Raw genomic sequence first — 24,792 nt, 5'->3', positions numbered from 1 at the left:
TAACGTTATGCCACTTTGCCACTTTGCCACTTTAATAACGTTTAACGTTATGCCACTTTGCCACTTTAATGACGTAGTCACGTATAGGCTTACCCTACCACGTACTATCGTCATGCCACTATCACTCTTACTACACCCCTTGCCACTTCTAACACGCTCTACCTCTACTTATCTACAACATGCTTCATATCATTTACATAATAAGCAAGTCACATCATAGCATTCATACACACTAATAACCACTTGGCAATCACTGTCCTTGGCGATGCGTGCAATATCCGAAGATCGTTCACGCACCAACAAGTATTATATAATAGCTACCTCGTATAACATCTATAGCATACACTTACCACTTAAGGTAAGTGTATTCACACTTCACATCGAGTATGCACACAGCCTCGAAAACATAACAAGGAAATGGGGCTAGAAACTCACCTGAACTCTGCCTCTTCCTCCGATAGTTGTAAATCCCTTCTTTAACTGAGCTCGGCTGACTGTATAAGTTACACGTATCAATACTCGCCTGATCTAATCTGGCGGCCTAGTATTAGCTTACTTTTACTTATCGTTTATAATTTATTTTCTAATCGAACTCGACTTTAGGCGAAGTTAAACCTTAGGCGAACTTAGCTTTAGGCGAAGTTAAACCTTAGGCGAACTTAGCTTTAGGCGAAGTTAAACCTTAGGCGAACTTAGCTTTAGGCGAAGTTGACCCTTAGGCGAACTTAGCTTTTAGGCGAAGTTGTCATCAGGCGAACTTAGCTTTTAGGCGAAGTTGTCATCAGGCGAACTTAGCTTGCAGGCGAAGTTGTCGGCTGCAGCTACTGTTCGTCCTTAATCATCTTCGTTTCTTAACCAAATAACTCGATTTAGGTATCCACATAATCGTCTGACCAGCGCCTACAAACCCCAACCATCAAATCGGCCTAACATCGATGTTTAAGGGGTGCGATTTAGGCATATAGGTTACGGGTTCTTTTAGGTTAACAATTAACCTATCAAATGCTAATCAATTCCAGTAATATTTGTTGTTTTAGGTTCGTTTATAACAAACTAACACAGATCTATGATTTCCCAAATCAAACCGAACCTATACGAACGATTTCTAACTATAAACGTACCTTGAACGAGTCGAACTACGAACCCGGTTAAGCCTTGATGTTGTTTTGGTCCGTCACGACGTTCCAGCACCAACAAGCTCGGGTTTTTGCCTTCGGATCTTGGTTCGGGTTATAAGATGGTGTTGTGTGTGTTTTGGTGGTGTATGGAATATGTGAGAATGAGGATTAAATGGTGATTAATGGTATTTATATTTAGGGATCATGGGCTTAAGCCCATGGACTCTCCTTCCTTCTTTCATAACCCAAGTCCATAACCCATATCCATTACCCAACACTAGCCCGACCCATACAAACTCCTACTCTATTTATTTATTTCCCGATAACCCGAGTAAACTTTCCCTCTATTATTAAGTAATACAATTAATATTATTTTGGAAATTTCGGGATGTTACACAAAGTTAGAGTTTATTTTTTTTATTAGAAATCAGTTGAAACTTCTTGTCGTAGAAAATTTGTAAGAAATTTTTGTGAAAAAATGACTTGTTTTCTAGTCGTGTGAGACCTCAAGGATACCAAGGCTTAACTAGCATCCCTATGCCATTGGACAAAAGGTGAAAATGGTAGTTTGAGCTATAGTTTTCTGAGGGATTTTGAGGTCCAAAGTCATTGTCAAGGTAGAAGCAATTCCCACATACTTATATTTATTTATGTGTGGTGCATGCTGTTGTGTTTAGTTCATTTGTTGTTTTCAAAACTAGAGATCGACCCTACATGATTATCATGTATCAACTCTTTCTGGTTAGTGATAGTGTACTCACAACATCCATAAATCAAAACCAATGGTCATTTACTAGTTGCAATTTCCAAATGGTGGTTATCATGGCACTATCCCATAACTTCCTCTTTTAACCCTTTTGTCTACATATATATATTCATGTCATTACAACTATCTTCATGCACACACATCTTATAATTAGTTTGAGTGATATCTATAAGATATTAATATCTATGTCAAAAGAAGGAATCAATCTATCTATGAACGTAAATGGTCAGTCGAAAGTGCCTCCAGGGTTTTGGTTCCACCCGACAGAAGAGGAGCTTCTTGATTATTACTTAAGGAAGAAGCTTGCGTACGAAAAAATCGATCTTGGTGTTATTCAAGAGGTTGATCTTAATAAGCTTGAACCCTGGGACATCCAAGGTATTTGATTTCTTCATTATTTAAATCATATTATCAAGATTTTAATAATTTTTTAAGGAAACAAATTGAGCTCAATTTTTTGTGTGTAGATAAATGCAATATTGGCTCCACTCCACAAAATGATTGGTACTTTTTCAGTCACAAAGACAAGAAATATCCGACCGGGACCAGCACAAATCGTGCCACTACCGCTGGTTTCTGGAAAGCCACCGGGCGAGACAAGGTTATACATAGTAGTCTCCAAAGAATTGGTATGAGGAAGACCTTGGTGTTTTACAAAGGGAGAGCACCACATGGCCAAAAATCTGATTGGATTATGCATGAATATAGGCTTGATGATAATATCATTTCCACCCAAGAATCAACCGTAAGTTTCCCAAAACACTAAGACAATCATTTTAACCAAAAATAGTCAAAATCGGAAAATTATTAGTTAAAACGGCCGTTTGAATAATACCATACTAGTTTTCAGTCCATTGGGGATCAAACTTTGAATATTATTAGTTAGAATGACTATTTGGCCAATATTTAAACAATTGTTCTGATCATATACACTTAAAGTTTGGAGCCTTTTTTTCAAAACGGCCGTTCAAACTCTATCCGGACAGCCATTTAAAACGGCCCATTATTAAACATCATAAACTCACTTTAGTTAGTGATGTGTTTGTGATCAAGAAATGAAGTGTACTAATTTGTGTTACAACATATGCTTATTATTCAGGATTCTAGCTTGTGTGATTGTTCACATGATGAAGGGTGGGTTGTATGCCGCGTGTTCAAGAAGAAAAACTACCACAAATCCTTCGAGATTCCGCATAGATCACCATGTGGCTCAATGGACACAACATCACAGTATCAATCCTTAACCAAAGATGGTGCTCTTGAACAATTACTCACATACATGGATAGCCGGTCTTGCAAGCAAGAAACCGAGAGTTTCAGCGGCATCCAAGAAGATACGCAACAACTAATGAACCCCGTTAACGATCTATTTGTTAACCTCCCTGGGCTTAACAGTCCCACAATGACTACATCCCCTCCTGTTAGCTCAACCACATATGATCAATGTAGTAATTGGGTAGATGTAGACAAGTTTGTGGCGTCCCAGCTCGACGGACAAATGGAGGAAGCCAAAGATGAGAACTTGTGTTTCTCTGTTGACAATAACGTGGCAGATCTTTCGGGGCTTAACGAGGTAGATATTTGGAGCTTAGCTAGTGGATCATCGCTTGATCCGCTATATCAATTGTCGGTATAATGTTTATATATTTTAAGGATGCTACCATATATATATATATATATATACTTGCATACAAAAGCATAAGTTATATAATGATTAAGTTGCTGGAATTGAAATCATAAATTTCAAGGACTTGATTAAGAAAGCTAGGGGAAGAGTGAGTAATAACCACATCAGCTAGATATTTATGTAACTGTGATGTGTCATTTATTAGCTAAAAGTATCTTGTAGTTAGGGTAATCACATCTTACTACCTGTATCATTACATCCTTTTAATTGGAGAAAAACTTTAGAGTTTTAATCTTTTGATATAATTTTACATTAAATCTCAATCTTCAAGATAGAGATTTAAATTTTCACATTATAGGGACTCTATTTTAATTTCTTGTGATTGTAATTTGAAGAAAGAGATGGCTTGAGACGTATAAGTAGCGGTTTAGGTTTGAATAAAGATAGAGATGAGAAACGTAATGTTCATATAATCAATTAAGATTGCAATAATTTACACCAATATAGAACGTAAAAGAATAACAAGTTGCGTCATTAACTCTTTCTTTATGACAAAAGTAAGTCTTCTGAAAACAAGTATCCATAGGTATACATGTTATGGAGAACATAAATGAACATGTTGAATTGGGTGGTTCTAAACTGGACGAATAAACGTCAAATACAATTTAAAATAGAAACAACTACTATTAAATTGGACAAGCTACATAAAAAAATGAGTTGTTGAAATAAACAATCGATCACATGCAAATTTTATAATTAAATCAAATAAAATAAAAGAGTAAAATGGGTTCCGAAGTCAACTGAATAATCTTTGAATATTATTGGTTAAAACATCCAACCTATTTAGAAGTTTTCAACTACAATAAATGAAGTCTCTATTGTCAACTTTGTGCTCATTTTAAGTTGAATCATCTCCATCCCTTTTACATGTATCAATTAAACCTTGTAATATTTGTTGTGTAATTAGACTTTCGTGTAAAGATTAGGATTACATTAGTGTGCTTATATAGTAGATACAATGTTATAACATATTATATATTTGTCAATAGTATCCGACTAGCCAATTTACAAGTTCGTTTAAGGATCTTCGATTCGGTAATTAATTATCCCATTATTCTTTGATATACATACATTCCATTTTTGTTTTCTTAATGAGATTTGAACTCGGTACAAACGTAAGGGTGTTGCACTATGATATCTTTGACATATCATACATCATGAATAATGCTACAAGCCTACAAGGACCGTCCCACCTTAATTATCATCGATGTGTTTGGCTGCATTGACTATAGATAAGAGAACTCTACAATTAAATGTGCTTAAGTGAGAGCATCCGTAACGGGTGACCTTCCAGAAAGTGTTCGAGCAAGAAGAAATGAATGTGTAAACTCCTCGTGGGAAAGGAACCACTGTGTATTTTTTTTTATTTAAGATGGTGATGGAAGACGATGAATCTCAACATCGTTATGTGATGTCTAGATAAGATATACTCAGCAATAACGACTCGCTACGAAACTCTCGTTAAGAATACCGATAATGCAAATACATTTCCAAACAACTACAATCATTTTCCTAATTTGACAAATTAATCATGGCTAGCATCGAAATACAAGGAAGCAATGCATGTGTATAGGCAGGCCCATTAGAAAACCAAAGTTGGTTGGTGCAACTACCTTACTCATATTTATTTAGCCGTCAAGCAAGATCAATACTCCTGCCAAGAACGTACCATCATGTGTATACATCAAGGCTTCTATTATGAACTTTAAATAAAAGTGTACTAAGTCATATATTACATACAAAAGAAATTATACACTTATTTGCATCATATTAATTCCCGCTGTGTTTTCCTAATAAATTGGTTTATTTAGACTTTGATAATCTTTCTAAAACCCAACAACATGAATCGGCTGAAACAAGTGCAAAAGTGAATTTATTGCCGTGGGAAGATGAAAATAGAATCAAGACTATGAAAGGACTAATGTTGAGCAAGGGAATGTCTGAAAATGTCTTTGATATCCTTGGCAAGCACAATTGAAAGAATTATTCTATATTGAAAAAGGAGCACTGGGAGAAATAAGAAGAAGAACAAAGAAGACTATTATCCTTCCAATGTGACCAAGAGGGCAACCAATACAAACATAGAGATCTTCCCTCACTGAGCAACTTGACAGAGAAACAATGGAAATGAGCAACTATCAATAAATTCCATGACACTTTTAAACATAAAATGTACTTAAATGAGTGACTTGCAGCAGGGGTGTGCAAGAAACCGGAAAAAAATATTCGAAAAGGAAAACCCGAATAAATCCGATGGAAACAAATATTGATAGTTTGGTACTATGTTTTTCTAAAAACTGAACTTACGTTTTCGTTGTGATTTTGCATGTAATTAATAAAAACCAAAAAACCGAAGCGAACTAAATTTATAGATTTTCATATTTAATTAGTTTATAAGAATTTATTAAGTATGTAACTTAAGTATTTTTACCCAAATATATAATAACCAATTAGTTATTAATTAACTTAATGATTTAGGCCCAAGTTTATTATTTTGGACCAATATTGTTCAACCTAATATTTTCAAACTCAAATGGGAAAACCAACCCGAAAAACATAAAAAACAGAAACAAAACGGTTTTCAAAACTTCAAAAACCAAAGTTTCGATGTTTGGATCAGTTTTACACACCAAACCGATCTAAACCGAACCGTACTCCAGTGTACTTCCAATTAGATTGTGGTGACATAGGAAATAAGAAATTAGATTCATGTTGGCATCTAAACTGAAAAGCCCAACCCATGAAAAGGAAAAGACAATGGTCAAAGCAAACAAAATATTCATTTGACCGAGTCAACCTCCCAATTACCATCAACCACCATTTTAGTAAAAGAGAGAAAGAGAGAGAGAGAGAGAGAGAGAGAGAGAGTATATGACCCAAACCCAGACCAGACCAAGACCCACATAGCCATTGGCCATCAAAGGCTGTATTGTACATTTGTACACATGACCACGTGAAATGAGTCAGGCTTAATTTTATTGTCACGTATTGGATTGTTATTATTAAATTATGGCTTGTGCACTATGCTAGCTAGCTCCATCACTTTTCATTTATAAACTTATAATATCACCCTCTAGCTACACACCATCTTCATTTCATTTCATATCATATTATTTTGTTTGTCACAATGGGAAAGAAATCAAGTCATGGTTCATGGTTTACATCATTCAAGAGAGCCTTTAGTCCTTACAAATCTAACAAAACACAAGTCCAAAATGATGACAAGATCTTGAACAACAAGAGGGAGAAGAGATCAAGATGGTTGTTTAGGAAAACATCATCAACTACTAGTGTAAACATTAAGCATGAACCGGTTAAGGCGGTTGAAAAAGAGGAAAAGGAAAACCATGCCATGTTAATGACAGAAGCCACCAAGAAAGCCGCGGCCACAACCGCCCATGCAGCTGCGGAAATTGTTCGTCTCACTACGAAAACTTCTTCCGGTTCGGTTAAGCATCATTTTGCGGCCACCATTATTCAGACGTCTTTCCGCGGTTACTTGGTAATTTCTTCTTTGTTTTTTTGTCTTTTCGAATGTTTTTAGAATGAGACGACAACAAACTGGTCGTCTCAGTGGTCCGCTAGTCGGACTGGATTTAAAAACAGAATTATGTCATGATAGTATCATAATTAAAATTTAAAACTATATATACGTATATGCATCTAACACTATATAAAATATGAAAGTACTTTATGTTTTGGAAAGCGTTTATGATTTATAAAATATTAAATTTAAATAAACACATTATGTAGCTTCGAAAACCAAATGAATCGGAAAATAAATTTTTTTAGAGGGGGAAAAGTTGAAATCCGGTCCCAACTTCCATCCGGTTCAACCGTAAAACAGGCTTAACTAGACCGTTCGTGAAAGCATTGGTCTCTCCCAAACCATATATACAAATTAAGTTTTTGTTGTAACTTTGCTTTGCTATTTGTTTTCTAGCTTCTTGCTAGTTTATGTTCTAAAAAACAAACTATTTTCTACCTTATTGCTTGACAACCTTGAAATCTTACAATATTTTCCGTACATGTTTTCAGTTTTTGTAAAATTAAGGTGAATTCATATGTAACTAAATCTATGCTTCCGTACACAAACTTTCATTTGTTAAACATAAATCTATCTTGTGAACACAGAACCTTAATCTACCTACATTAAGTAACTAATCATGTTTAATTAATTATTAATTAACATTAATCATTTCCTAGATAATAAGGTTTTCTTGGACTGGTAGTTGTGAGCAGAAACTCACGTGGCATTGCACAAGTAATTATAATAGTAAAGATTCCATTTTGAAAAGATAAACAAACAAGACTGATAGCTTGCAGATAATACTGTTCATATCAACAACAATAATAATATCAAAGTAACATGGTATTTAATCCATGTTGCAGCCATGTGGTGGTCAGTTCATGACACAACAATAATATATGTTAGCTTTTGTAACGATGTAACAAGACATGTTTCATATCATTGGACTGTTTTCTACCAACATATTTTGTGTTTATAGTTATTTAACGGTTTAAAGATATATTTAGTCATGTGACAAACATGAAACTTGAATTTTAATTATGTGGTATGATTATGCGTGAAGGCGAGAAGAGCGTCACGAGCGTTGAAGGGGATAGTGATGCTTCAAGCGGTGATTCGAGGACAAAATGTAAGAAAACAAACTATTATAACGTTGAGATGCATGCAAGCGCTTCTTCGGGTTCAGTCGCGAGTGCATGATCAACGATCGAGGCTCTCACATGATGGAAGTAGAAAATCAGTGATGTCTGAAAGTGCGTCTTTTTGTGAACCAAAGTACGCTCAAGAGATTAGACGGAGGAAGTCTATGGTAACGGTAACAACTCGTCCCTCCTCAAGTCATCGATAGTATATTTTAAATAGAATGCTCCTATAGATACACCACCTCAATTGTTATACTAGTCATAGAGTTACACTATATATATATATATAGATTCTAGCATTACACATGACTGTCACATTAATCAGTTTGCTATATAGAATACGGGTCATATAACTTTTATGAACCACATTTTTTATAATAATCGTATAAAACCTTTATTTTTCTGTGAGCCTCTATCACAGTGGTGTGTAGACAGTATGTTAATAGCGTGCAACTAGTAGATTAGTGGTATGTGACTATGCGTATAGTCTGACCTTTAAATATAAACTTATATTAAATAATTTGTGCATGTAACTGGCATGTGGATAGTATGTCAGTGGTGTGCGTATAGTCTGACCATTTAATATAATCTAGTATTTAATAATTTGTATCCGTAATGTGTAGATAGTATGTTACTGGTGTACGTATAGTTTTTAACATTTAATATAATCGTGTATCGCAGTCGAGAGATGGAACTTGTATCCCGGATGACTGGAGTGACAGACCACATAACCTTGATGAGCTTGATGCCATATTGCAAAACCGAAAGGTACTCGGATTCTTTACCATCAAGTTACAATCTTTACACTCGCGTTATATTAAACTAACCAAAATCCGAATCGGGTTACAGATGTCTAACAGAAACCTGACTCATATGGATGAAAAAGAGCTAGAGGAAACCACTACTTGGTTAGATAGATGGATAAGAGCAAAGCAATGGGAAAACCAAAGAACCAGAAGAGATTCTATAAAAACCATCGAAATCGATAGCTCGAGGCCTAGTTCTCGTTCGGGAATTCACAAACCGCCATCCCCAAACCGAAGGTCAAACTACAGCCCTTCAACTGGTCAACCGATCACACCATCTCCGGTTAAGTCAATACCATTACAAATACGGTCCACAAGCCCACGAGTCATGGGGTCCATGTGTCGGTACAGTACTTGTGCAAACGACATGACCGTACCTAACTACATGGCTGCAACCGAGTCGGCTAATGCAAGAATACGCTCACAAAGCACACCTAGACAAAGACCTTCCACACCCGAGAGGGACCGAGTCATGTCGGTCAAGAAAAGACTCGCATACCCTGTCAATGACCCGTGTGACAATGCACAATATTGTTATTGTGACAATGGTCATAACCTTAGAAGCCCGAGTATAAAGAGTGTTCAAGTCGGTCGTGTCGGGTTGGGTCAACAACGGTCTTATGCAAATAGCACTACTGGTGTTGAAATCTCACCATGTTCCACTACTGATTTAAGAAGATGGCTTAGGTAAGTTGACTTGACTCGACCCGACCTGAAACCCGACCAGAATAACTAAAAGCTATCACATCTAGTTAGTTGTTATGTGATCAGAAATAGCAGTAAGTCATTAATCAAGTATTGAATGTATTCTGTTCATTGTCAGACAATTAATGTATCATCAGCATCAAGAAAATTAACACTTCATTCCACATAATTCATTACCATTAATATCAAATACAACATAAAACAAGACCTAATGATATGACCCAAATTGTAGATTAGACGGCTCGTTTGAAGGCCGGTTCACATTACTAGCCATTCCTAACCCCAACGCTTCACCCAACGGTCCACCAGGCGGTGAACCCATCCACGAACCCTGGCTCAACCATTGGTTACTATTCATTTTCAAAACATCACCACTTCCTAAATCTAAACTATCATTAACATCAATCCCACTGCTACATTGCATCGACAAAGTTAACGAGCAATTGTCCCCACCTACGGTTTTTGACCATGCATCGATGAAATGCTGTCGTCGAGCACCCGCAGAATCTAACTGAAGATTCTCTTCAAGATTCTGTGGGAACATGTGGGTCCTTTTGGATCCTACTCTAGGTGAATTTATATGTGAATCTGAACTCATTGATTGTTGAAATTGTTGGTTGGATGATGTGCCACTAAACCATTCAGTGCACCTTAATTCATAACACATTTAAATCATTAACAACTTAGCATTGAATAATATATTAATATGTGACAATGTGACATTGTGACATATCCAATAATGGTACCTGTGGTGTTGATATGAAGAAGCAGGAGTAATATTAAGACCACTAGAGGCTATAATATTATTGTTATGTGAATGGATTTCCACAGGCTTTCTTGAACGAGGTCTGTTCTTGTGTGCGTGACGCTCGCAGTATTTTTGATCGGGTGCCACATCGCGTGAACACCTCCATTTCTTACCATCCGTTCTCCTACATCGCCATGGCTCCGGATCCGACCCACTAGAGAATCTCAAGTCCATTCCAACTTCTACAATTACCAACAAAAAAATATTAGGGCATAGTATTGATCACACTATCAAGTGGCCGTCCACAAAATACTAAGACAACTGTTTTGATCAAAAAAGTCAAACTTTGAAAAATTGTTGATCATATCGCCTGTTAGAACAATATCTTGACCGTTGTTAGGACCACAGACTATCAACATTTGAAATTTTTTTGTCAGGATGGCTGTTTGGCAAATATCCGGACAGCTTGTGACCATAGACAATTAAACTTTAAAATTTTTTGGTCAAAACAGTTGTCCAACCTCAATCGATCGGTATAACCGTTTTAAACGGTGTGAAATTAGATATCAGACAATGCCCCGTAATAAGTTCCAAATATTATATAAAATAAACAAATGGTTTAAGGATAAAAGGAATAAAAAATGTAATTTTGTAAACAAATTGTCTTTATTTGTGATTTTAGCAAGCTGATCTCAAGTAGCTCACAAGCGGCTCAGCCCGTTTACACAATAAGTCTGAATGGCCATTTAGCTAATATCCGAATGGCCGCTCTACTCTAAACCGTAAACAGTCAAACTTTGGAAAAAAAAACATTTTGTGATCAAAACAACCCTCATACCTATATCCGGACACCGTCGTTTCAAACGATGTGAGATTAGATATCAAACAGTATGTACCCGAAATGGGTCTGAAAACTTTACAATATTAAATACTTTCTTGAAGAATGTTAGTACAAATAAACAAATTATTTAAGGACAGAAGGAATAAAGAATGTGATTAAAATATTAAAACCTTACAATAATAACAATAAAATAATAATAATAATAATAATAATAAAGAATAGAAAGTACTGTTGGATTGAGTAGATAAAGGTATGAGGAGATGAGGAGGAACAGGTATAGAAGCCATGATGTACTTGTAGATCGTCATCTGCATCTCAAGTTCTTGCCACTGAGTTGCTGTGAAAAGCACTTTCCCACCAGTATCTAATAACCCTATAACAACATTTCATATATTTAAAACATAATAATAAAATTCTGACACAAAGAGATAGATAACAAGATTTTATATAAAAAAAAAAAAAAACCTGAAGTGTGTTCCAAAGAAACCCTAGATGAAACATAGTTGATGAAACTGGTTTCACCACCACCAACTTCTGTCAAAGGTTGTTGAATACGAGGATGATCATGATTATTATGGTTGTAAAAAAACCCTCCACCGGTTGTGTCCCCATAACCCATATTATTATTATTATTATTTCCAAGAAATACAAATGAAAACCGTAGTAGATATTATATATATCTTTGTATATATCTTACCCTAGGATTATTATTATGTATGAATTAAAAAGGTTTGATGGTTCCCATGGTGCCTACATTCACCCTCATTAAAGAACAAGAACAGGAACAAGAACAAGAACAAGGGACAAACAATGGAAACAAAAGTGTTGAAATCTTGGTCCCCACTAATGTTTCTCTCTCTATAAACTTTTTTGGGAGGAAATCATGAAAGATAGAGGTGATTTGGAAGTTTTCATTTGAAAAAGGTTGTTGGTTTTCTTTTATGAGGAGTGAAATATGTGTAAAGGAAAAATAATTGACAGACCCCATTGTTAATCAAACTCCAATTGGTGATATAAACAGTCAACGCAAGAAACAAGTAGTATAGTATAGATCTAGCTAGACCCCTTGCCTTGTGATCCTAGGGTACTAGCTATGGGTTTAACAGTCTTTGGATTTAAGTTTGTATGGATTTGTGACAATTTTTTATATAGATGCTAGCTCTTGGTTGAGTAATCTCTTGTCACTTTGTGGTTTTAAATTTGTATATAGTCGTGAAAGTCGGGATTAGTCAGGATTTGTTAGACTTTTATCTCTATAAAGATATGTTAGAGCATACGAATTCGTGAAGAGGTATGATTAAGGTTAAGAGTTTTAGGAAGGAGTAGAGAGTATTAAGCCGTTAAGGACGTTTTAAAGAAGGGTAACTACTTTTCTTAGCTTTGTCTTGAGGACTTGGTTTTTTCTTAGATTGTCGGTTGCTAATTTTGCAAGCTATCTTCCTTTTATCGGCTTCCTACGATGTTTAATTTGACACTACTATACTTTTTTCATGTTACAGTAACTGGTAGCTTACTAATTCTATAATTTTAGTATACTCCATGCATACATTGTTATTGTTGTCTAGACATACACCCGATGTTTCTAATATACTTTTCATGTTCATATATCGTTTTTGAAACTAGAGGGTCTCCCTACAATGAACATCCTTATCTTCTAGGATATAAATATTGTCTACATACATCTTATAGCATTCTTATTAGCTACTCAATCTTCAGTTCTATAATTACAATAAAACATTATCTTGTCTCTTTTATTTTCAATATTAGTCAAGTTGTAATGGTATATTTCTTTTGTAGAACTTATGGTGTTTAAAAGGTAATTCAAATTGTAATAGTATTTCTTGATGACTTGTATATTTATTAAATGGGTTAAATGATAAATTGGGGGAGGCATAAAACAATGAAAAAAGAAACTTGGTGAACCGGAACGGGAATAGCCAGAACTGGGGACCGGAATCGAATCGTTAGATTGTATTATTGTACTTCGGGGCCGGTTCCAGTTCTTAAATTTGGGTGAAAATGGTTTCCTGTTAGAAAGGGCGGTTCCAGTTACAGAACCGTTAAAACCGGGTTAGGTTTTAAACCTTGAAGATTATATTTAAAATCCTATAAATTTAGTAGGTTTTCTAACCTCCATGTACTAGCGACCATCCACGTTCTCACTTTCCTGGTTATTTACAATCCTATACCGATAATCTTCCACTGCCCTAAATCTGTTTTGAGATATACTTGTTTTATGTAACATTTTGAGTCATTCGAATCTATTCTCAATCTCCCCTATTAAAATATAATATGTTGATATGATAATGTTTTATTTTTCAGATTATAGCTTGTTTTTGCACATTCTGATAGTTTATATTTAGATGTTTAGTTGAAAACCGGTTCCGGCAAAAACCGTTTAAACAAGAACCGTTTAACTCGGTTTTGAACCGAACCGAAAGTAGTAAAATACGGTCCGGTTTCGGTTCTTATATATACCATTTAATGGTTCCAGTTCGGTTCCGGCTCACTTCCATTTTGGTTTGATTCAATTCGGTTCTAAACCGTTACATAACCCTACTCACAATCATTCACAATCCCTCTCTCGTTAAGTGCACACTCTTAGCTAGGTATGGTTCTCATCTCTTTTATCTAATTTATCTAACTCATCATGTCACGTCAGAAGGTACTTAACCGGAGGTCGCGTTGTGAAGTATCTAAGTCAAGAATATATATTTTTTTAATTTTTTGTTTAAAAGTTTAAATAAGACGTTGACTTTTTTTTTATGTTAAGCCCAAAAAAAATAATTATTAGTCCAAAGAACATGACTTTATCGGCTGCTGCTGCTGCTCGTGCTAAGATTCTGTTGTGCCGCCTGCTGCAGCAAATCGTCATGTAGTTGACAACTACCACCATTGTCCGTCTGCCGCCTCCATTCAGCTTATAGCTCGCAAGTCGGCAAGGTTTATCTCTTTTCACTCTTTTCATAATTTTATTATTATTTTTATTATTCAATATTGTTATTATTCCTTTGCAATATTATCATTTAACTATACAGGTGGCTAGATGTTATTATTTCTTTTTCTTTTTTTTTTTTGCTAATGAGGTTGTAGGTGGTACGAAATAGACTGGGTGTTCTATATGACCTAAGTTCGATTTCAGCTGTCAGCATTTAGTTTCAGCGGCGTCATGGTGATGACGGGAGACTAGGCGAGTACGTGACTTTCACTAGTTGGATCCTTGAACTGAACGAGTTTATCTTATCACGTTGTCGTGTATTCGGGTGATTATTCACGGGCAATGGCCTTAGGTGAGAGTTTTCCCGGATTAAAAGACGAGTATATCCCGGTATAGGAATTTAGTCAGTATCCCAGGTCAAAAAATGTGTTAACTTTTTTTGACATTGTTGTTTGATTGGTTGTTAACTTATGGTTTAAATTTCAATGCTATTATGTTGACATACTAGTTTTAGCCGTGTAATGTACGGGATGGTATGATAAAGATAAATACAATTAAGCTACAGAAAATGGTTACATTTAAAAAAAACCTATATTTTATTAAACTAAATGGTTTATAAATTCAAATATATATTCTAATGGATTATTCATACAAATACGATGTATTGAAGCAATTTCTTCATAATCACAAAAAGATGCACCTAATGATTTGATAAGTTATAATTATAAGAATATCTCATAGAATAGTAATCAATTTTTAATAGTGTTCCAATTAGGTCACTTATGCATATTTTTCTCAAATCGGGTCACTAAATCTTCAAATCGAGTCTCATCGATTATTTTATTTGTAAGAAAGAAATGGAGGATAAGATGTGGGGGTCGGAATTTGCAATATATGTAGTTATATTTTTAAAAATTTTAAAAACGTTAATTATATTAAAATTCAAAAATAAAAAATAAAATTCACGTCACCACTCAACGTCAACATCAAAAAAAAGATAGAAAGATTTCCTATGTGAAACAAAAACTAAAAACGTTAAAAAAACATGTTAAAACCTTTAATTTAATAAAATATAAAAGTTGAATGACCTAATTGGAACACTTTTTAAAGTAGAGTGACCTAATTGGAACACTTTTGAAACTTGGTTACTATTCTATGAAATTGCCCCTTATAAAATAGAATAGTGAATTCTAAAAAAAGATAATAAGATGTTTCATTAGAAATGACATAAAAAAGAACATCATATATAAAATTAGCATGAATAAAACATAGTTTTATATTATAGTTTTGAAAGAGATGTATTAAAGCTTCGTAGATCCATGAAGGTTGGATTAATATAAGAATAAAATTGTTATTTCTTCATAATATTTTTGTCTTTATCATCTTAGATTTATAAATATCGTTCATTGAATTTTACTACATTCATCTCTTACACTCAAAAGTTTAGATAAAAAGGTAGATCCAATTTCATTAAAAATATATAATATTTTGATTATATTGACATAAATATCCGCATATTTTTAAATTATATAATTCATGTAGTTAATTATTTGATTAAATAAGGGATTGATACTTTTTTATTACACTAACATAAATATGTTTTCATTAAAAATAAGAAAATACTTTGAAAGGGAAAATTTTGGCTATGAATAAATCCTCAAGTGTCATGTGTTTTAATTATTTTCTTTTATTAGAGTAGGTAGATTTTGATCAAATTAAGAACGTAATTTAACTTGGTCATATCATTTAACGTAATAATATATACGTCGATTGTGACACCTCTTCTACAAACACTTTAATTATATATGCGGGAGTATGATATAATATAGAACTTTTTACACGTCCATGATATTCAGACACCATAGCAATAAATTAATAATCCATGCACCATTTGACATCGTACGAGCGATATAGATCTATACAACTCATTAATTGTATAAGTTTTGTAGCATTTTCATACTATATATCAAGCATATATTATTAGCCTGACACACTTATAGACTTGTTAGGTTGGTAACGTCTATACAACTCATACTAACCTATATGACTCACATAGATCGATAACAACACTCTAATGCCCGAGTTTGGGATGGTGTTTGTTTTGAATATCAACTCCCTTTAATTTCTTATTTAGTTTTTACTTTTTATACAAACTATTCAATGGCTGTGAGATTATATGGTGACAAAAGCTGTGTGTTTAGTATACTAGTATTTAAAGGAGAAGAAGGTGTTGGTGTGTTCTGACAAGAGCGTGGCTGTTTTGTGAAGATTAGTCACCATCAATGGTGCTGACCGGTTTCCTATTTTGGGCGTCGGGAAGACCCCCAGTGCGTTTGTTTTCAGGGACCCCAATATTTATTATTTATTTATTTATTTACTTGTCAGCCATTTACTATTTAGACCTTCACATCTACCATTTTTCACAACTGACATCCTCATATATGCATCCCGAGTCTCATTTAACGAGGGGAGTGGAAGGAAGGAAAAGTATGACATGAAAGAAGGTAGGGGAAGGAAAATATGTGATTTTATTTCGTGTTCCCGAGTTTAATGAAAAAGAAAGAGAAGAGAGAGAAATTAAACATTTTAGGTGTTCCCGAGTCAAGAGGAAAAGAAAAGAAATATACATTTTCCTATTATACCCTTTAAGTAAACCATTATATGAAGTTAGATATAAGGGTAATTTAGGAATTGATAAAAGTTATAATTAGACATAAATATTTTCTCTCATAATATCTCCAATTTGGGAGGATGATAATATGCTTAAATATTCTAGCATTTTCCCTTCTTTCCCCTCCCCTCCCTTTCTTAAAATATAACTGAAACATGAATTTTTTATATTTTTCTCTCTTTTCCTTCCCCTCGTTAAATGAGACTCGGGAACACAGTGTTAGTCTTTTTAGATCTATCTTTAGTCACATGTATTAGTTTTTATTTCGTTTTTTAGATTTTAGGCTATATTCAAAATATTAATTGTGTGTGTGTAATCAATATGGTTTTCATAAGTTATGGTTAATTACTTTTTAAGGTTGTAAGTTTATAGCTTAGGGGACTGTATTGAAGCGAGGTGGTGAGGGTCGGGAAGTCAGTTAGAGTAGTCTTCGACACTTTGTAAGTTTTTAGTGACCAATTAAAAATATGAGGATGTCAGTTGAAATTGGCCAAATTTCAATTTTTATTAGTCTATTTTATAAGTTTTTAGTGCCCAATTAAAATAAACTGACAAAACTAGATTATATTTTCAGTTGTTTCGGATTAATTTCACTTGTTACTTGGCCATTTTTTTAACACAATTAGACAAACATTTTAAAAAATTTTAGAATTTTAAAAGTACCAGGTATTCTAAAACTCAATTTCTATTATTACAAGAGCATTCTCATCACATCCATCATTTTTTTACCCTATAATTTAACTAAAATTCATACTTTTATCCTTATCTTACTCACAAACAATTATTTTATTATATATCTCAATTTTACACTCACAAAAATTTAAAGAATAATGAATAGTAACTTTTTATATATAACGAGTTGTTGTATCAATTTTCATAATTTAGGGCTGGGCCACAAATGGTGGTTAGGATGGAGTTAGTTTTTAACATATTTTTTTAAAATTTAAAGATTGAGGAGAAGATGATGGATTGGATGAGAATACTAGGGCGCGTTCGTTTCACAAAATTCGTGGGAATTCAAATGAATTGGAATTAAAATCACATGATATGACGTGTTCGTTTCGTTGGAATTGGAGTCTTAATTTCATTTTGGTGTGTTCGGTTGACAAGGAATTGGAATTCAATTCTTTCAAATTCCTTTAAACAAAGGGATTCTAAATCCTTCCATCATGTGAAGGAATTCAAGTAAATTTGATGGAATCTTCAATTGGGCGACTAACATGGTCGCGTTCGGGTCGACATTTCGGGTGTGTTCACATTCAGGTAGACGCTCCGAGTCTTAGCGCTTTCAGCTCAGTGCTCCGGGTCGGGTCGTGTTTGGGTCAACGGCCCGGGTCAGCTCGCATTCGGTTCGGCGCCCCGCGTCAGTTTGTGTTCGGTTTGACGCCAGGGTCTGTTCGGCCCAACCCGACCTGGTACGCCGACGCCCCGGCCATTTCATGGACTAAAACGAAACAAAGAATATAAACCAAAATGAACCGAAACCGAACTAACCAAAACGAAACAGAAAAAAAACATAAACTGAACAAAAAAAACTAACCAAAATAAAAGTTAAACCGAACCGAGTAAACCGACTAAAATGAAACAAAAAAAAGGGAAACGAACAAAACGAAACAAAAAATTAAACCCGAATGAAAACGAAACAAAAAAAAACGACATAAACGAATCAAAAAAACCGAAACAGACCGAAACCAAAAAAACTGAATAAAATAAGAAAAAACAAACTTGAACCAAACATAAACCGAAAAAAAAACATCATAAACGTACCAAAAAAACCAAAACGGGCCGAAACCCAAGAAAATGAACAAAATAAGCAAAAAAAGCGAACTTGAACCAAACAGAAACCGATAAAAACGAACAAAAAAAACCGATACGAGCCAAAACCCAAAAAAATGAACAAAATAAGCAAAAAACGAACTTGAACCAAACATAAACCGAAAAAACATCATAAACGAATCAAAAAACCGAAACGGTAAAATTAACAAAATAAGCAAAAAATTGAACTTGAACCAAACAGAAACCGAAAAAACGAACCAAAAAAATAAACGGGCCGAAACCCAAAAAACTGAATAAAATAAGCAAAAAAACGAACTTCAACCAAACAGAAACCGAAAAAAACAACATAAACGAACCAAAAAAATTGAAACGAGCCGAAACCTAAGAAACTGAACAAGATAAGCAAAAAAACGAACTTGAACCAAACACAAAACAAAAAAACTGAACAAAATAAGCAAAAAAAAGAGAGAACTTGAACCAAATTGAAAAAGAAAAAAAAAACGACTTAAACGAACCAAAAAAACCGAAACGGGCCGAAACCTAAAAAAATGAACAAAAGAAAAAAACGAACTCGAAGAAAACAAAAAATGAAAAACGAACCTAAACGAACCAAAAAACTCGAAACCGAGCCGGAACAAAACCAAATAAACTAACCAACTGAAGCAAAAAAAAATCGAACCGAAATGAAACTGGAAAAAATAACGAAACAAAAAGAAAACGAAAGCAGGCCGGGCCGGGTCGGATCGGGTGGAAGCGGTTCGGATCATCAGCGGGCCGGATCGTCCAAAAACGTTGTGGGTCGTCGGTAGAGTGAGTCAAAATGATTGCCTCCGACTCATTGGCTAACCAAACACGTTAGATGGAATTGCGATTCCAATTCCAGCAAATTCCAATTCCAGATCCTTTAAATTCAATTCCAATGCAAATTCTAATTCTAATTTCATTTCATTCCGTGAAACGAACGCGGCCTAAGAGCATCACCCTTCCATTTTTTCCACAATCTTAAATATTTCTTCTTCACTTTCAACCTAAATTCTATATATATATCATTGATCTTTTTTTCGAAATTCCGTCATCTAGTTCTTCAATATTATCATAAATTCCCCTCATTAGACTTTAACCATGAACATTCACAGCCAATGTAACATTTACATTATACACTTAGGAATATAACTAATAACTAATCCAATTTAAAACAAAATGAGGCCCTAATAATCAAATATAACAACCAAATATAACCAAAATGAGGCCCTAATAATTCAATAACACAAATCCTTATTAACAAAATGAGGCCCTAATAACTAATCCAATTTAATCAAATGACATGCAAAATGAATATAAAATTGCATCATAGAAACTCATATTTGGTCCCCACGTCAAGTCCAAAAACATACCCAAATTTGATATATATATATATACCTTCTGCACACTTTAATCTCACATTCAAAACCAACTTTAAGATGTTAACCCTCACAGTGGGCTTTTATAAATTTAGATAGTAGATGGCTTAATGGGCCTTTGAAAGGACTTAATTAGTTAGCTTAAAAGTTTAAAAACACACAAATCTAATGCAGTAATAAAAAAACTAGCCATTTTCATCATAACAAGTAACTTGATTAATTTACCAACTAACAAGTCAAATAAGATGAAAATACAAAATAACAAAACCTTAACTCTACCCAAGGATCTGGGATCATACATGTCACAACCAACATCTCTCAATCCTCAAACATCCAATGATAAACAACTCAATGTCCCGAAAAGAAAGCCGCGGCCCCGACAAACGGAGCATTAATATACGTAGCCGGTTCAGCCTCACTATAATTACTCCGATCGTCTCCATAATTATCATTACTATCCGGACCCCCCACAATCGCGCCCACTAGTAAATTCGGGTTAGGCGACCCAGAATTAAAATACTGATGTCCCGCATCACAAGATATACTATCAGGATGATCACGAACCGAAGGTATAGATGACCCCCTATGGTGCACACGCAACGGGTACTTGTCACCGAATCCAACCATATACGACATTTTCATCGGGTTAGCCCCCAAAATATAATCAATCTGCTTCTTAGCTTGTACTATAAGTGCCTCTGATGCCACGGTTGATGCCCACACGAAGCATGCCCACCGTTTGAGTTAAGATACTTAGCGTATGTTAATAACAAGAACGACGAGGTTGTCACGTATTGGAGATTGCTCTCGCCTTGTTTATAAAACAACCCGCCCGGTGTGAAATGTTGCGAGTTTGATGATCCAGGGATTAATGAACAAATGTAGTTATCTGAGTGTTGTTTATATGTTTGAAACTGGTCTTTTGCTAGAAGAACTTTGGTTGCTGCTCGTTTATCGTCCCAACTGAAGGAGAAATCGTCGTCGTCGGATCCCATTAAGTGACCGTTTGATTGAATGTATGATAAATATGATGCACCCTTTGAAGCTTTATGGATCCATGCTGCTCCCCACAACAATTCATCCTAAATTTGTTTTATACCAACATTAGACAGGAACCCGGAAATCTAACACAAACATGGAAGCGAACCCTAACCCGAAATTATGTTACACAAGTGAATATAGACACGACACACATATTTGTAGGTTGACCAGAACACAACCCGTTTGACCCGTATGTTTTTAATTTTTTTTTCATTAAGTAATTCTTCAATTTAAAATTTTACCTTATTACATAAATTAAATGTTAAAAAAATACATAGGTCAAACAAGTCAACCCATGAACCCCAATGTTTCGACTTGAAATTGACCCAAAAACGTTTATACCAAACGAAAACCACAACAACTCATCTATGGACGCTTCAGGTTCATGGGTTGACGTGCCATCCCGACATGACCTGTAAATTTAACACAACCTAACAATAACCTAACCTAAAATCGTGTCAAACACATGAAACCAAACACCACACAAATATTCACGGGTTGATCCAAGCACCACACATCTGACCAGAAAGTTTTTATTCTTAACAAGTTTTTTCACAATTTAATTTACCTTTTCAAACAATAAAAGGTACAAATTAATAAAAACAATGACATTTTAATTGTAAAATCTTATGTTAATTTCTTCTTTAGTTTTTATTTTATAAAATATATTTTTTTAAAACACACAGGTTAAACAAGTCAACCCGCAAACCAACAAGGTCTGGTTCAACACAAAACTGACCAAACCCCAATTATACCGAACCAAAACCCACAAAATTCATGTTAGAGTCATGTCATGTCAAAAAATCAAACCCCTCGTCTTACATTGTATCCGGAGTACGAGCAGTAAAACGGGCAAACAACAGAGCTAAGGGAATCACTATATGAGCCTCTATACTGGTTTGCCAACTCAAAAACCTGATACATTTAATTACATAATTAGCACATATTATTACATGGCAAATTTATAAAGGAATGAGTGATGATTATTAATCATTATGGCAGAGTCCACACATTCATTGCTGTTTGTAGTAGTTTATGTGAGTATGAAGGATCAGAGTCTTGAAACACAATTGAAGCTGCAGCTAGTGCAGCTGCGGTCTCAGCTGCCACATCAGATCCCGGGTTTTGGGACGACACCTTGTATACGTTACGTGGTGTGTCCATGTCTTCCGGCCTCTCCCAGCAACGATGATCCGAGTAAGGTTCACCCACCTGTTCATATTTGGGTAAAAAAGAGTACATATAGAGGTATAAACGAGCCAAACAATAAAACGGCACGTGAATTACTCAATATTAGCTCGTAACGAGCTCGGGCCAAGTTTAGATGACCCTATGCCGTAGCATAAAAATAAGCATGTTTAGTAAACGAGCTCAAACCCAACGTTTACTTTACATAACGTATATTATTATTATTATTATTATTAGTCTTTATAATTTAAAGTATATATAAATATAGAGTAGCGTTAACCTACAATAATTTTTAACGTACAAAAACATACGCGAATTACACTAAAGCCAAAAACAAAACGGCCAAGGCATAAACAAACACTCAAACCTAAAATACAAATACGCTGAAGAAAATAATAACAAGCTCTAAATGGGTTTCGTAAAGAAAAGTAAAAAATCAATCATACGAGATCTTATGATGTGATTTCAAGGATCAATTTCGTGAATATATTTATTTTTGTAGGTTAAGGAAGGTTAAGGATTATTGTATCTATGTTTATAAATAAAAAAATTACGATTAAAACATATATAAAGAGATCTAGTTTCAACTTTGGGTCACTACATACTATTTAACAAATATAGTTTGGTTACTTGCTTCAATTATTAATACTTTCACATACATGTAACATAAAAAAAATAGTCATAATCAAACCTGGACATATAAGGTACCGGGTTTGGCCTTCGCCGCTTTCAAGAGATAATCGGAACCCCAACGAAGCGCTTCTTTCGCATTCACTAATTCCGATTTCATATTCTCACCGAACTCGATAATGCTCCATGCTAGCATTGTTGTAGTGAACGCCATTGGCAGTCCAAACTTCACATTATCACCTGCATCATAATAACCTCCAACTAGGTCCACCTAGTAACAAAAGAAAAAAGTTAAAATCATAAAAACTATTGTAATGTATAAATGTATAATCAAATTAGGGTCCACAAATACATATATTATAACAACTAGGATTGGCCTGTGAACGAAATGAACGAACATGAACATCTAACCAAGCAAATGTTTGTGTTGATATTCATTTGTAAAAAAAAAAAGTGAGCATAAATAAACAAAGATAAACGAACATATATGAACAGAAGTAAACAAAAGTAAACACACATTAACAATATATATGAACATGCTTAAACTATTGATCACGAATATTAGTGAACGAACGAAACAGGTGTTCATATTCATCCATTTAATTATATGAACACAAACTATATGTACATGTTTGTCCATTAAATAAATGAACGAATACAAACAAACTTCTTGCCAAACGGTTCAAAAAATCTGTTCGTTCACAATTTATAGGTCTATAAGGAAGTGTAGTATATAATAACAAAACATCAAATTAAGTGTAATTATAAAGCTACATTGTCAGAAGAACCATCGTGTAATGCCGAATCACCCCGCCATTTAATCCGTTGGCTAGCGGGTAACTTGCCCGACCATTGGCCATCGAAGAACATAATCGACTTGCTTAGCGCATCCGAGTATTGTTGCGAAGTGAAAGCGGAAGTAAAAGAAGAACATGTTAAGGTGGAAATGATAAACAATGTGACACAAATGTATGAGTGAACCATTTTGGTCAGTTGTGACTTGTGATTGTGTGAATAATATGTTTTTGATTGTGTGTTGATTTATAGAGCTCATGATGGGTGGTTGTTAGATGAAATCACGGAGTTAACAAACAAAAAGAATTCAATTTAAGAAACAAACGTGACTAGTTTTGAATTATGGATTTAAGTCAAATCACAAGTATATATCCTTATTTGGTTTTGAAATCAAATCGAAACTTTGGTTTTTGATTACGGTTTTGGTTTTACCATTTTTTGCTTAAAAGTTTTGTTAAGTTAACAATTAATTGATTATTATACAACCGGGATAAAATATTTTGGTTTAAACATTTATAAAACTATAAAAAAATATAAAATTTGGTTCGGTTCGATTTTTACGGTTTTTATTACATGCAAAATCTAAACCATACCGTAAGTTCGGTTTTTACAAAAACATAAACCAGTTCAACTTTTTATGTTTTTCCTTTCGAAAATAAGAATGTTTCATTTCCGTTTTTTATCGGGTTTTTTAGTTTCATACGCACCTTTAGTTAATTTCTTCAAAACTTAAGCTAATTTGTTTCTTATGTTATTTTTTTTTTCAAATTCAAATAACATGAACTGTTTTTCCAAGGTTTGTTTTTACTTTCAATTAGAAGAATGGAATTTTGACCGTTTGTGCATAAGTTTTATAAATATGGTGCCATAATTTTGCCCATAACTTTAGGGAATTACTATTTTTAGAAGAATTGTGAACCTACAAGTAAACACGGATTCCATGCTGCCCATGGGTCCATCCCTAGTACTTTTAGCAATAAATAAATTTATTATTGCTAATAAAGGATAAGA

The 24,792-nt window shown here is 34.3% G+C and overlaps 3 protein-coding genes and 1 pseudogene across 7 annotated transcripts; 2 read left to right on the top strand and 2 right to left on the bottom strand.

The window, feature by feature from the left end:
* The first annotated feature begins 1,641 nt into the window (after positions 1 to 1,641).
* Positions 1,642 to 3,803, top strand: LOC143529511 (NAC domain-containing protein 12-like). The gene is made up of 3 exons (XM_077025291.1): positions 1,642 to 2,262; positions 2,352 to 2,629; positions 2,984 to 3,803. The coding sequence occupies exons 1-3, from the start codon at positions 2,016 to 2,018 to the stop codon at positions 3,518 to 3,520; spliced, it is 1,062 nt and encodes a 353-aa protein (XP_076881406.1). The 5' UTR covers positions 1,642 to 2,015; the 3' UTR covers positions 3,521 to 3,803.
* A 2,613-nt stretch (positions 3,804 to 6,416) lies between these two features.
* LOC143529510 (protein IQ-DOMAIN 17-like) lies at positions 6,417 to 9,890 on the top strand. 4 transcript variants are annotated; one of them, XM_077025290.1, is made up of 4 exons: positions 6,417 to 7,073; positions 8,164 to 8,409; positions 8,924 to 9,010; positions 9,092 to 9,890. In XM_077025290.1, the coding sequence occupies exons 1-4, from the start codon at positions 6,699 to 6,701 to the stop codon at positions 9,737 to 9,739; spliced, it is 1,356 nt and encodes a 451-aa protein (XP_076881405.1). In that variant the 5' UTR covers positions 6,417 to 6,698; the 3' UTR covers positions 9,740 to 9,890. The 4 variants fall into 4 exon arrangements, with proteins under 4 accessions (XP_076881405.1, XP_076881404.1, XP_076881402.1 ...); XM_077025289.1 differs by having other exon boundaries at positions 8,164 to 8,415; XM_077025287.1 differs by having other exon boundaries at positions 8,924 to 9,890.
* A 71-nt stretch (positions 9,891 to 9,961) lies between these two features.
* LOC143529556 (growth-regulating factor 7-like) lies at positions 9,962 to 12,378 on the bottom strand. The gene is made up of 4 exons (XM_077025327.1): positions 11,808 to 12,378; positions 11,572 to 11,715; positions 10,500 to 10,743; positions 9,962 to 10,403 (listed from the first exon to the last, which is right to left on the bottom strand). The coding sequence occupies exons 1-4, from the start codon at positions 11,959 to 11,961 to the stop codon at positions 9,962 to 9,964; spliced, it is 984 nt and encodes a 327-aa protein (XP_076881442.1). The 5' UTR covers positions 11,962 to 12,378.
* Positions 12,379 to 20,475: 8,097 nt separating this feature from the next.
* LOC143529509 (endoglucanase 1-like) lies at positions 20,476 to 24,085 on the bottom strand (annotated as a pseudogene). The gene is made up of 5 exons (XR_013134673.1): positions 23,761 to 24,085; positions 23,048 to 23,257; positions 22,180 to 22,380; positions 21,991 to 22,083; positions 20,476 to 21,209 (listed from the first exon to the last, which is right to left on the bottom strand). The product of XR_013134673.1 is annotated as an endoglucanase 1-like (transcript).
* Positions 24,086 to 24,792: the final 707 nt, after the last annotated feature.

The sequence above is a fragment of the Bidens hawaiensis genome, unplaced genomic scaffold, assembly GCF_021521415.1.
Source record: "Bidens hawaiensis isolate Kalapana, Puna unplaced genomic scaffold, B.hawaiensis_p1.1 tig00008566_1, whole genome shotgun sequence".
NCBI classification, from domain to species: domain Eukaryota; kingdom Viridiplantae; phylum Streptophyta; class Magnoliopsida; order Asterales; family Asteraceae; genus Bidens; species Bidens hawaiensis.
Note: the sequence above shows the minus strand (reverse complement) of the source record. Positions and strands in the feature narration are given on the sequence as shown.

What these genes read in the sequence shown, in the direction of transcription:
- LOC143529511 (XM_077025291.1), top strand. Translation starts at nt 2,016, where the DNA reads ATGCACACACATCTTATAATTAGTTTGAGTGATATCTATAAGATATTA. An exon ending in TGAACCCTGGGACATCCAAG is followed by an intron (nt 2,263 to 2,351) that starts GTATTTGATTTC and finishes TTTTGTGTGTAG; the next exon opens with ATAAATGCAATATTGGCTCC. An exon ending in TTTCCACCCAAGAATCAACC is followed by an intron (nt 2,630 to 2,983) that starts GTAAGTTTCCCA and finishes CTTATTATTCAG; the next exon opens with GATTCTAGCTTGTGTGATTG.
- LOC143529510 (XM_077025286.1), top strand. Translation starts at nt 6,699, where the DNA reads ATGGGAAAGAAATCAAGTCATGGTTCATGGTTTACATCATTCAAGAGA. An exon ending in CGTCTTTCCGCGGTTACTTG is followed by an intron (nt 7,074 to 8,163) that starts GTAATTTCTTCT and finishes TTATGCGTGAAG; the next exon opens with GCGAGAAGAGCGTCACGAGC. An exon ending in GGAGGAAGTCTATGGTAACG is followed by an intron (nt 8,416 to 8,923) that starts GTAACAACTCGT and finishes CGTGTATCGCAG; the next exon opens with TCGAGAGATGGAACTTGTAT.
- LOC143529556 (XM_077025327.1), bottom strand. Translation starts at nt 11,961, where the DNA reads ATGGGTTATGGGGACACAACCGGTGGAGGGTTTTTTTACAACCATAAT. An exon ending in TTCTTTGGAACACACTTCAG is followed by an intron (nt 11,716 to 11,807) that starts GTTTTTTTTTTT and finishes ATGTTGTTATAG; the next exon opens with GGTTATTAGATACTGGTGGG. An exon ending in TCTTCATATCAACACCACAG is followed by an intron (nt 10,404 to 10,499) that starts GTACCATTATTG and finishes TTATGAATTAAG; the next exon opens with GTGCACTGAATGGTTTAGTG.